Genomic DNA, 12,792 nt, shown 5'->3' with positions numbered 1-12,792 from the left:
GTACTATCGCCGGTTTGTTCCCAATTTCTCCCGGCTAGCAGAGCCTTTGACCCGCCTGACGAAGGATTCTGAACCCTTCATCTGGGGCCAAGACCAGGACAGCGCCTTCACAGAACTCAAGTCCCGTCTGCAGTGTACGCCTGTGCTTGGCCACTTCGACGAAGAGGCCGACACTGAACTGCACACTGATGCTAGTAACGTTGGCCTCGGCGCGGTCCTTGTTCAGCGGCAGGATGGTCTAGAACGCGTGATTGCTTACGCCAGTCGCACTTTGTCCCGTTCAGAGGTCAATTATTCCACAACGGAAAAGGAATGTCTAGCTGTGCTGTGGGCCGTTACGAAATTTCGTCCGTACTTGTATGGCCGCCCGTTTCGGGTCGTGAGCGGCCACCATTCACTCTGTTGGTTGGCGAACCTGAAGGATCCCTCGGGGCGGCTTGCTCGATGGAGTCTTCGGTTACAAGAATTTGATGTCACCATCGTGCACAAGTCTGGCCAGAAACACAGCGATGCTGACTGTCTATCCCGCGCCCCAATCCTGTGCCCCACTGACGAGTCCGACGACGATTCCGCTTTTCTTGGTGCTCTCACCACGTCCACCCTTGCCCAACAACAAAGGGCCGATTCTGACCTGCTGCGCCTCATAGAATACCTTGAAGGAATCGCCCCATCTCCACCTCGGCTCTTCAAGCGCGGACTGTCATCGTTTTGCTTGCGCGATGGGTACTCTACAAAAAGAACTACGGCCCAACGGACACTGTCTATCTGCTTGCAGTGCCAGCTGCGCTTCGTGACGAAGTTCTGCGCGCGTGCCACGACGACCTTTCTTCGGGCCATCTCGGGTTTTCCCGCACGTTGGCGCGCATACGCACCAAGTACTACTGGCCCAAGCTTGCTGCGGTTGTCCGCCGTTACGTCCGAACCTGCCGAGAATGTCAGCGCCGGAAGACGCCACCGACTAAACCAGCCGGGCTCCTGCAGCCTATCGATCCCCCGCGCCTCCCATTTCAACAGGTCGGCATGGACTTACTCGGTCCGTTTCCGGCGTCTTCCATGGGTAACCGGTACATTGCTGTTGCCACTGACTATCTCAGCCGCTACTGTGGGACCAAGGCTCTTCCCCGTGGTACCGCCGCCGAAGTCGCAAGTTTTTTCATTCATAACATTGTGATTCGTCACGGAGCTCCAACGGTCGTATTAACTGGCAGGGGAACCCCGTTTACGTCGGCACTTACGAACGAGGTACTTCGACTCAGTGGCACCAGTCATCGAAAGACAACAGCGTACCATCCGCAAACCAACGGACTGACCGAGCGGCTTAACAAGACAATTGCCGATATGCTTTCTATGTATGTCGACGATGACCACGCGAACTGGGACCGGATACTTCCTTACATAACGTTCGCGTACAACACTGCGCTTCACGAAACGACGCGCTTCACTCCTTTCCATTTGGTGCACGGTCGCGAAGCCTTGACCATGCTGGACGCCATGCTTCTTCCGGATCCTACTCCCTCTTCTGTCGTGGATGCCGACCAATTTGTCCGTGACGCCGAAGTTGCTCGCCAAGTTGCTCGACAGCGAATCCGGTGCCAACAACAACGCGACGCCGAGCGTTACAACCTCCGCCGCAGGGAGGTGATTTACACACCCGGTGACCAAGTCTGGGTGTGGAGCCCAATCCGTTTGCGAGGGCGCTCCGAGAAGCTTCTTCGCCGTTACTTTGGTCCGTACCAGGTGTTACGCCGCCTCAGCGCGGTGACCTACGAGGTGCTCCCTCAAGGAACTGCCCGGTCCTCTCGACACCCGACGTCCGAGGTCGTCCACGTGGCGCGAATGAAGCCGTTTTATTCCCGTTAGCCCCGGACCCAACCCCGCCATTACCTTTCGCCTTATTTTTTTTTCTTCCCCTCGCGTGCGGCATCGAGTCGATGCCTCTTAGATGGGAGGGGCAATGCCACGCTGCAGACTTTCTGCCGGCGCCACCTGGAGGTCGAACTGTGTTTCTGAGCGCGTGGCCGAACGTCTTCTTTGTCCAGAACGAGCGCGGCGGTGTTGGCAAACCTCGCCCGAGTGAACAGCTTTGTTCTCTGTATTTTCGCCGGTGACAATATATATATATATATATATATATATATATATATATATATATATATATATATATATATATATATATATATATATATATATATATATATGCGCTTCGCCTCATTGTATTGTAGTCGTTATGGAGAGCGCGAAAGAGAACGCAACAACGGCAGAACGAAGGGAGGAGGAGACAACGCGCTCAAGAGACGCCAGAAGAACGCGCCGCACGACTTGAGAAGCGTCGTAACGAAGATGAGGCTAGAAGTCCTGCCACGTCTCGGAATGACTCTTCAACTGCGGAAGAGACCGGTTTGAGTTCTCGAGAGTGCCGCGGAATGAGACGCTGCGTAGACGACGTGCCGGGGAAACGAAGCTTTCACAATTCAGCTAGGGTTAACCAGAGCTAAACAACAGCCAATTTTGTTTTATCTTGTTTTCTGCAAAAAAGAGTAAAAGAAATGTTATGGCGCAAGCTATGCGGCTTAACGCCATGCCCATCAAGTCAGACACGCTTTGTTTTCGTCACCGAAATGTTTTGCGACGTACAGTCCTTTCAACGTGGTTAATTCAGACAGGCGGGCTAGTAGTATGATCCGTAGTACAACCGCGCAAGCAGCAAGGACACAGGCAAGGAGGAACAGAGAGGGCCTGACATTCCGAAGTGTTCGCACAGTCTGTCATCAAGATACCGGTGCACTTTACTGCAGGGCGTTTGTCCTGACTCTTTCTTCTTGCCCGTGTCTTCGTTGGCTTGCGTGGTTTCACTATGCATTTCTTTCAAGACATCACGTGTGCAGATTGAACCAAAAGGAGGGTTTGCACGGAGACATCCTGGGGTAAGCTTGAAGCGCTCGGCGACGACCTAAAAGTTATTTCGCACTACAAGTGATTACGACATGCGACCAGCATGCTTATTGGTTGCGTTACGTAGGCAATTCACATAAAACAATGCTCAGATCAAAGTAAAGTACATTTCTGAGCTTAAATGGGGCTTTACAGGTGTGCAAGGACAGTAGTGTCAAGCAGAAAAAGCTTAAATACTGTGAGCGAGGGGCCTGCATAGCCCCTGTACCAGCAATAGAGCTTGCCCAACTGTGGTGGTGGTTTTTTTTATCTACGTTACGTTTCAGGTCACTGTGGTTCAAAGTACAAATTGAAGTTTCCGCGGTGAACAAGCAGACTTTCATACCGTACAGATTGGCGGGACCCAACTAGGCTATGGCAATGAGAACTTCACAGTGGAGGTCATTTTGATGCATAGCGTATTTCATAGCTGTGAGCCGAGGTTTCCTCTCGACAGGTTGTGAGCGGAAATATCAGAAATCGCACGGTTCGGACTTTGAACCCTTATAATAAATGAAAGAAAAAAGTGTCCAGGGATCGCAGTTCATTATTATCAGCCTGAGTACGCCCACTGCAGGGCAAAGGCCCCTCCCATGTCTCTTCAATTAACCCTGTCTCCTGCCAGCTGCGGCCACCGTGCCCTAGCGAATTTCTTACTCTCATCCGCGCATTAGCCGCTCATTAAAATGGAAAATCTTCGATTAACTAATTAAGACGAAATTGTAATAGCGACAATGCGCATTTTGAGCCGCTTTAAAAGGACTTCATCATAATAATTATCTTATACATTATCATCATAGTCATATAGCTAGTTACTCGCCCAGAACACCTGCTCCCAGCAGCGCCTAACTTGTGCAACAGTCGTGGCATCGAGGCGCGCTTCTTTTCCCCTCCCCGTGTCCTCCTCTCCGTTTCTCCTCGCTCAATGGCTCGCGAGGCAACCGCTAAGGGGCGCTACTGTGCAAGTATCGAGCAGTATCGAGTATTAGGCGCATTATTCTGGAGTTTGTTAATGATTTCGCCTTGCGAACTGCATTCTACAGCTGACAGACTTGGCGCAAGGGAGTCGAGCTGCAAATTCTGAATTTAAACTTTATGTAAACTTTGCCGAAGGGTAGTACTTAGTGTAATGCTCACAAAGCATGCACCCTCATGTTTTGCATATTTCGCTGTGCAGTGCGGCGGCGGCAGAGGCGCAACCACGAAACGTATGTACTGAAGATTCAGTGCTGGTAGTCAATGGGAGCAGTGAGGGCGTGAAAGAGAGAACATGACTTGTAGTTTCGAAGTTGCCTATTCACATTCACAACGAGGATGCAGTCTAGTTCATTTAGCAGGCCGAGATGTCATTAACTTTTTATTGTAGTCTTTCTTTGGTATAGAAACTGTTCTGAAAATTCCTCCTTTGACTTCGATATCTTTATAGGTTCACGACGTAGAGTTTGCTCCGAGTTTGGACTTGATCCTCAAGGAGACGCTGCCGGCCCTAGAGAGTCTTCGACAGGCCGGAAAAATACGCTACATTGGCGTCACCGGGTATCCGCTGCACACACTAAGGTACGGATACCAGGTCTGCCCTTCTGAATGTAGCTTTTAACGAAAGTGATTGGATCCGAAGCTGCAGGGAGCGGCGCTGACACATTTGCTGACCCCTATTTCTTTGCTGGTTGCTCTTATCTATGCCAGTACATGTTTGTAGGAAGGCTCATGAATTCTACAGCGCAATGAAATGGAAGACAGAGTTATAGCAGTGAAAACCGGCGCCTCATTCGACACCAAGGCAAGGCGTTGTGCTTTAGCGGGATATAAGTTAACAACAGTCAGCCAGTCAAGTCTGCCTGCCTGGCGAAAACAAGGAACTGTGTAGTTAAAATGCGCTTTTCTTGCAACCGTGTAGAACATCAGGCCTAGCCTGAGCTGCAGACAAAAAAAAACGATTAGGAGGCACAAAGCCCCCCTACGGTGCCTTCAAAGCTCAGAACCGCTCACTTACACGAACATAACCGAGTACTGCAAACACAACGAAGAACGCTTCCACTACCCAACGAAACCCTCCTGGCGCCAGCTCCAGACCCTCATGTACCCTTACATTTTTCACAAACTCCTTTTCTACCCCACGTAATACCCCGAATGCTGTCCGCAAAAGAACAGTCAAACATCCAAACCCAACACTCTGTCTGGGAGTGCCCGAACCCACCAGGAAACCAAACACCCATCTCCAACTCTTCCATCTCCTCCTGGGAGGCTGCCCTGTTCGGCTCAGCCATGGGTGCCTGGAATGAGGACTCCGCCCCTCAAGGACGGCAGTAACTTACCACCACCGCCTGCAGCAGCCGTGTGTGTGTGTGTGTGTGTGTGTGTGTGTGTGTGTGTGTGTGTGTGTGTGTGTGTGTGTGTGTGTGTGTGTGTGTGTGTGTGTGTGTGTGTGTGTGTGTGTGTGTGTGTGTGTGTGTGTGTGTGTGTGTGTGTGTGTGTGTGCGTGCGTGTGTGTGTGTGTGTGTGTGTGTGTGTGTGTGTGTGTGTGTGTGTGTGCGTGTGCGTGTGTGTGCGTGTGCGTGCGTGCGTGTGCGTGTGTGTGTGCGTGCGTGTGTGTGTGTGTGTGCGTGTGTGTGTGTGCGCGCGCGCGCGCGCCTAAAGGTTGCTGCCGCTGCCTTCTGAACGCGTGGCTTCCGTTAGATTCCGCCGGTGACCTCTGGCTGTCTTTTTATGGGGCGGCCAGTTGACCAATGTTTACAAATGCCTGCCGCGTTCTGTGTTTAAACGGCCGTTTCGCTCTGACATCCAGGGAGGGGATCGAGAGGAGCCCCGTGAAAGTGGACACAGTGCTGAGCTACTGCCGCGGAACGCTCTTCGACGACTCGCTGGCCGAGCACATGCCGTTCTTTCAGGTGGGTTGCCCACTGCACTGCCACCCTCGTGCTGCCACGGGTGCCGTGACGTGGCCCGTCATAGTGAGGTCTCTCAACGGCGTCTGCTGTAGCTCAGTTAAGGTTTAGGCGCAAATACGATTCTTCAGCCATCACAGGATGAAAAAAGGAAGGAGTAATCATTAATTAGCGTTAAATAATAAAAAAGCTCCCGAAACTTCTACGGGCTTCTTGTTCACAGTGAAGGCGACGTTACCGATGACATATATTTATATGCGAGGGCATACAATCTTGCAGACAACCCTCGGAAAGCTGACATCTGGCAAGCGGTTTTTTGCATGAGTGAGGCTGGCTTCTAAGCTTGTTTGATAGTGGGTGAGCAAAGCACGAGTCACACCCTTGTCAACAGCCGAGAAAAAGTCCTACTATTCGTGATAACCGGATTCACAACTTGCTTCTGAATCTTAATTACCAACTTGCTGGGAAAACCGTTGTCGAAAGTGCCCGCTGCACTCTTTACAGCTCTCGCAGAACGGCTTGCTCCACGCAGGCTTATGTTGTGCACTTTGTCGACGACAACTAGAGCCCTGGGCTCAGTCGGATGGTCCAAGTACATACCTGTGTGCACTGGCTTGAGAAGGAATTGACAACTTTCTTTGCGCTGGAGCTGGACATCTACAGAAGGGGAGGCGGCTGTATTGTTCCAGTTCAGCCGTATGAGATGGTCCAAGTACATACCTGTGTGCACTGGCTTGAGAAGGAATTGACAACTTTCTTTGCGCTGGAGCTGGGCATCTACAGAAGGGGAGGCGGCTGTATTGTTCCAGTTCAGCCGTATGAGCATAAATGCCTCAGACGAGTAGAGTTCTTCCAGGTAGACTGTGACGCCTTCTTTGCGCATCGTACAGAAGCAGTCGTCTACGTAACAGTAAGGGACCTTTTGCGCTGGAGTGAATGCATTTAGTTCTCGTATCTTCTGTCCTGAAAACATTTGCCGTAGTGACCCGTATGTGCGCGCTGATCGCTGCGCCGAGTGTCTGCTTGTGGACGCTGAAATTGTGTGAAAAATACGTATTGCTAAGGTCGTCCCCAATAAGTGTGTTCAGCTTAGGATCATTAAAGGAAATGCGCAGCCTGCTAGCATTTCGTCTTCCTGCAATGGTTCCACGTGGTGACCGCCGGAACGACTGAAACAATGCCTATTGAAGAGTCCCATGATATCTCAAAAAGGCGTAATGTACGTTCAACATACGTCTCATATTATTTCAATAAAGGTTGTAGACTTCCAAAATAACTTTGTTCCTCCCCGATAAAGGGTTCGAAGCTTAGTGGGTGCAACGGCGGCCTTTATAATCCAATAAGTCGTGCAGGAATCCCGGACTCGTGAATTTCCGGAACACCTTGAACTTCTGGGGCTGAACCACTTATGTAGACGAGGCGGTAATGAAGGTTGTTGCCTACTGGGGCACTGGTTCAAAACAGATCCGCCGGCAGTTCTTGTCGCTTCATTTGCAGTCTTCTTGTGGTATTGTACGAGAAAAGGGTGCAGAAGTTGCCTTCGTTGATCTAACGGAGCATTTTGCCATTTTACTATTACTGTGGAACAGTACGGCAGGGTTCTTTTTAACCGCCAGTAATAAGGCGGAGAAAGTTAGGTGGAGAAAGTTAGCTTAGTGTATACATATATGTAATTTTTAGGGCCTGTGCCGCACTCCCCCTCAAAGCCGAGGTCCAGAACAGGGCTCGGGCTTTGAGCTCGGCGCCGGCTCGGGCCTCCGAGTGATGCCCATGCAATTCTTTGCCTGCGTGGCCCCCGAAATTAAATGTATCTTCAAACAGATTGGCGAGTTTTGCGTCGGACGCGGTACTTATTGAGCGGACATCTTGTCTTCCCATTATAGGGAACCTGAGCTGAAGTTTCCCGGGCCGATCACGGCACCGTAGCACACAGCCAAGAGAGGGGAGGAACAAGCTCTGCTACGCTTTCACGGCGTCACTGCCAGAGCATATTTCGATGTTCGAAAGCCCGCGCTACCACAGCGAAGAACGTTGAACATCTCTCAGAGTTCAAAATGTGGCCACTCTTTTGTCGCCACCGAAGTGGCTGTCGGCAATAGTTTTTGGTTGTGGTGTGGAACAATCTCAGTGCTGCATGGGCAGGGCAGATTTCGGATGCTAACTAAGCCCATTGGTACCACGATGGCTTAGAACCTCGCTATATTATACGCTTTTCTACTCCAGAATATCTTATTGCTCGCTAATCAGGTGAACAACCACGCAGGGAAATTTTCATAAGCTGATTACTCTACAGAAACGAGTCCTGCGCATATTTTAAAACTACCACGGGCGACCACAATATTTACCGACAGATCTATTATTCAGAAAGTATTCCCTGCTTAAGGCTAACCAATTTTACTGTTACAGGCTCTTGCAACATGTGCAGAACCAGAAACTTTACAGCGCAGCAAACTCCGCTGCGGAGTGCTGCTTCCGCACACATAGCAGAAAAATCCCTATTGTCAGGACAAACTACGATAGGCAGCACGTACAGTTCCAAATACCGTCGCTACTGAATCGTACTGAAAAACTTCTTGATTTAAGCAAACCAATTCCCAAAAAGTTCCTTAAAAATGTAATATTGCAAGAAATCATTGCATTCTTTTGATTTGTTTTTCTTGTGCCTTGCTAGCATTTATGCCTTTCAGTGTTGCTTGTTTTATCCCTTTTGTCCCCTAAAAAGGGAATCAGTTGTTCGCAATTGTAGTTCTGTATGTTTCTGCTGCCTGTCTGCTTAACTGCGTACGGAGCAGAGACCTTTGTCAGACTTCTTGCCTTTTGCCTTTGCTCCGGTTTCTGTAAATCAGAATGAAACAACTAAACTCAAATAAAAAAAAAGATTTCATCAGCCATCAGCTGCGTAGCCCAAAGCTAAATAACATCTTGCACGACTCGTTCTCTCCCAAAAACTTGAATACGAAATATTGTATTTCGCTTTTCTATCAGATATACTTTCTATCAGATATCAGATATACACAGTGCGCCTTGTGCCATCTCTTCCCGGCTTTACTGGGGCAGACCAGTTTTCCGGGCCGATCTTGTCATCGGGCAAGGCTCGCTTTTACTTCTTTCCCGCTGCTAGCTTTGGTTTTGCCGTTTTTTCGGACGTCTGCTACCGCAAACAATAACAGGGATCGCTGCACGAACGCAGAGTCGCCGCCTGGGCGTGGCGAACGCGGCACCTCTGGGCATGGGTTTGCTGACGTCATCGCCGCCGCCGGTCTGGCATCCCACCCCCGAAGACCTGAAAAAGGCCTGCGCCGACGCTGCCACCTTCTGCAAGGTACCCCTGCTTGCACGTCTTTCTAAAGCACTGCGTCGTCGACGCGCGACGATCAGGACAGGTTGCATTGCAGCGTAACGAGTACGCTACATAGACTTGTGCAGGTTATTGCGCTACAGTTTACTAGGGATGAAGGGATGCACCGCAGAGGGCAGGCGCGCACTATCAACTTGCGCATTTTTCCTTCCCACCAACGTCAATATAGGGTTCATCTGGGGCTGGTGAATGGAAGACAAAAAAGGGAAAGATACAAGTGAAGGGATATATAGAAGGATATAATGTAGATGTTCGTGTGAAGGAAAAACAATTAAAGCAGATGATATCGCCTGTTTTGTCGGTTGTATTTATTTGTCCTTTGTTGCCGATATCGCACAAGCCTGAACAAAATGTCATACGAACTAGCCAAAGTATAAGCGTTATTAAGAAGTTCATAGACTGATCAGGGTAATGAATGATTTTATTGGAAAGTGCTTTTAAGTTATATGAAATAAATATGTACAGTTTTTGTCAAAAATATACAGCCCAAGAGGTCTGCTTTTGAGCCCTGCAGCATGGCTCCTCTTGCATACTCGGGGACCCTAATCGCACGGAGACGGGAGGAACTTCAGTACTCAAAAATCCCAAGCTTAGGACTGTCAAATGTGCTTAACAGCCCCGCTAAATTTGCTTAACGGCCTGGAAGCAAACTTTCTTGCACTGTATATTTTTGACAAAGACTGTACATGTCAAGCAGTGTGAAAGGAAAACTTGGCTGACAATAAAGGACGGAGTCCTTCAATACGGCGTCTCTCATAGCCCGAGTAGCTTTGGGATGTTAAACCAACATAAACCATAAACGCTTCTCAGAAATACTAATCAAGCAATAGCTTCCTCCGTACGTACAAATGTTGTGTTTAGTATTGCTTTAACCGGTACCTTACAAGTTATGCTCCATAATGACCAACTAAGTTCGTAAATCATACCGAATATGAAAGATCGCCGAGCGAAATGGCTTGTGACGTCAAGAAAAAGGGATTTATAAGCAAACATGTTAGGCGCCTAAGTGCGCGCGGCTGCTAGGAGCCACGCGGACAGAACATGGGGTCAGAACCATGGGACAGAACATGTAATGCGAATGCATGATAACAGCTGGTCCTTAAGGGTAATGGAATGGATTCCAAGAGAAGGCAAGCATAGCAGGGGGCGGCAGAAGGTTAGGTTAGCGGATGAGATTAAAGGGACACTGAGGAGAAATTGAAGTTGGCTTGTGTCGATAGAATAACAGCTCCTGATCACAAAAATGCCGCTCTTGCTGAAAACAAAGCTCTTGTAAGGTAGAAAATAGCAAGAACCAAAATACAGGTATCGCTGTCACAGGCCAATCTTGCAAGTACAAGCGTGGTGAGGTCACAGGACAAAAGACGCCACCTTGGAGGAATTTTCCTTCCTACATGGGGCTGCGAATCTCTGAGGCTGACAAAAAAAGGTTGCGAGGTTCAATATTGAAGTAAGTTTTGTTTTAAAACCGATAGTGCACTTTTATCACACAAGAAAGGCAGACAAAAGACAACCTGAATGTTGGAAGCAAAAAAACCGATGCTTGGCGGCGCCACAGGCGGCGAGGAGAGAGTTGATTTTTTTAAGGCGCTTCGCGTCTATGAGCTTTGTGTGCCCCGTGGTTTTGTTTTTGACGCGCTTCGATTTACAAGTGCCGAACAGCAGAGGAACTCCAAGTGCCGCTTCAAGTGCTAGTTAACTTTGATGGAGCCTGTTAAGGCTTGTCAGATGATCGCCACGGTAGATGAAAAACTGTGTTGGCACAATGGTCGGTGATCGTACAAGGCAGCACTTGTGTCTTCGCACGCTCGCCCGGCGAAACATTCCTAGCTGTGCCAGTCAACGTCAAACTACTTAACGGACATCGTTTATTAGGGACGGGAGACAAGGTACAAGGCAGTTCAGAAAAATTGCTGATGGCCTAGCTCTGTTAGGCCAGGATATACGTAGCGAAAGTGCGGAGATTTCTGCATCGGAAGAGTGCATTCACTAGATGCGCCTTTATTGACATCTCTAACTTGAGCCGTCGTGGCGGAGCGGTAGCGTCTCTGCCTCAAACGCCAAAAGCCCTGGCTCGATACCGAGCCTCGGCACAGAATTTTTTTTTATTCAGTGAGTGGGCGGGGGGTTTCGGTGGCTCCCATAGATGCCGCCACCGAATACGTTGGTTAGCGGTTAAGCGCAGGCTCTGTTAAGGCGCGTTTATGCTCCGGTGTAACACGGGCGCGCGCGCGCTGCACGGCGACGTCACGTCGGCCAAAGCGAGACCCTCTATACTCCAACTGCGCTTGATCGCCGACGCGTTCGGCGGCTTCGGCGCACTCTGACCGCACTGGCGGACACTTGGAGCATGTCTCCATTTCGCGCCGAGTGCGCCAGCCGCCGCCGGCCAGGCCAGACTGATTCGGCTCCGCGGCGAGGCGCGCGTTGTGACGTAATTCAATAGCTTCGGCAGTTGGGCGGAGCTGTTCTTTTCGAGCTCTCGGATAATTTAATCCATTCACAGTACATATCTGAAGGTACATGCAAGTGGGCGAGAGAGCCCGATCCAGTCGACCCGTTGGATCTAGCGGCAGCCGCTGAAGCGTCGTGCGCCGGCTTTAGTTTAAAGCCGCAAACTTTAAACGCGACCACCCTTGAGCACCCATTCGTTTTTTGTGGCAAAAAAAAAAATAAATCAATAACCTAGCCCTTGCAACCGTGGGAGACCTCTACTCCGCCTGCTGCACCGTGCAACCGCGCCATTCAAGGAATCACAATCCGTTGGCCCAAAGCCCCGGCCAGCCTCCGATGGGCGCAAGGCGCCGACCTTGTCCTGGCGCCTCACGACTCCCCGCACTGGGGTTATGAAATTTAGTTTGCAACGGCTGCTCACTGAAGAAGGGTGAAACGACCCGCCGGCGCCTAACCTAACCGTGCTCCATCAAAATCATCGCACGCTCTGTGGGGCTGAGGTCGCTGAAATGCAGGCCGGAGATTTTGCGAGAACTACGTCGTCGGGTTCGGAAACGGGATCTATCGTAACGCTGGCAAGACGCCGGTGCAAACGTAAACGAAGCGACGGTAGCGACCCCCGTTAGATGCCTTCAACGTGCGGCGGCGGTATAGCTTTCATTTCGGCAGCTGCTATAGCGCACTGCTAGCCGCAAGAAATCACGGAGTCTCCGTTTACATCACGTTTCACGTCACTCCGTCCTGTGACGTCATAAGAGTTTTCCGTGACGTCATAAGAGTTCTCGAGTTTGAATCGGAGCGTAGGGAAAAACTTTCAACTTGGAATCCAAATTTCTTCGAAAAAATGCATCTTTCGCTCCCGGACAAGCGGCAACAAAGCCATTCAATGCCGAACTATCAGATTTTGCTAACAAAAAAAAATTGATAGAGTTCTCCTCAGTGTCCCTTTAAGAAGTGTGCAGGCATAGGGTGGGCGCAGCTCGCAAAGGACGGGGTTAAATGGAGAGACATGGGAGAGGCCTTTGCCCTGCAGTGGGCGTAGTCAGGCTGCTGATGATGGATAAGTTATCTGGTAGTGCATGCTAATTGCGCTGCATTCTTTACACCTTTTCCGTGTCCGCGTTTTTAGAGTCGGTTATATCTGAAGCGGCTGCTACTCGGCGG

The 12,792-nt window shown here is 50.0% G+C and overlaps 1 protein-coding gene across 2 annotated transcripts in view; it reads left to right on the top strand.

Moving 5' to 3' along the window:
• Positions 1 to 12,792, top strand: part of LOC144124697 (uncharacterized) — a 61,351-nt gene that overhangs the window by 34,050 nt on the left and 14,509 nt on the right. For both annotated transcript variants that reach the window (XM_077657539.1, XM_077657538.1), the window contains exons 5-7: positions 4,358 to 4,488; positions 5,717 to 5,819; positions 9,007 to 9,138. In XM_077657539.1, the coding sequence (XP_077513665.1) occupies positions 4,358 to 4,488; positions 5,717 to 5,819; positions 9,007 to 9,138 (366 nt within the window). The remainder of the gene's footprint in view (positions 1 to 4,357; positions 4,489 to 5,716; positions 5,820 to 9,006; positions 9,139 to 12,792) is intronic.

This window comes from Amblyomma americanum, chromosome 3 (genome assembly GCF_052857255.1).
Source record: "Amblyomma americanum isolate KBUSLIRL-KWMA chromosome 3, ASM5285725v1, whole genome shotgun sequence".
In the NCBI taxonomy this organism is placed as follows: domain Eukaryota; kingdom Metazoa; phylum Arthropoda; class Arachnida; order Ixodida; family Ixodidae; genus Amblyomma; species Amblyomma americanum.
Note: the sequence above shows the minus strand (reverse complement) of the source record. Positions and strands in the feature narration are given on the sequence as shown.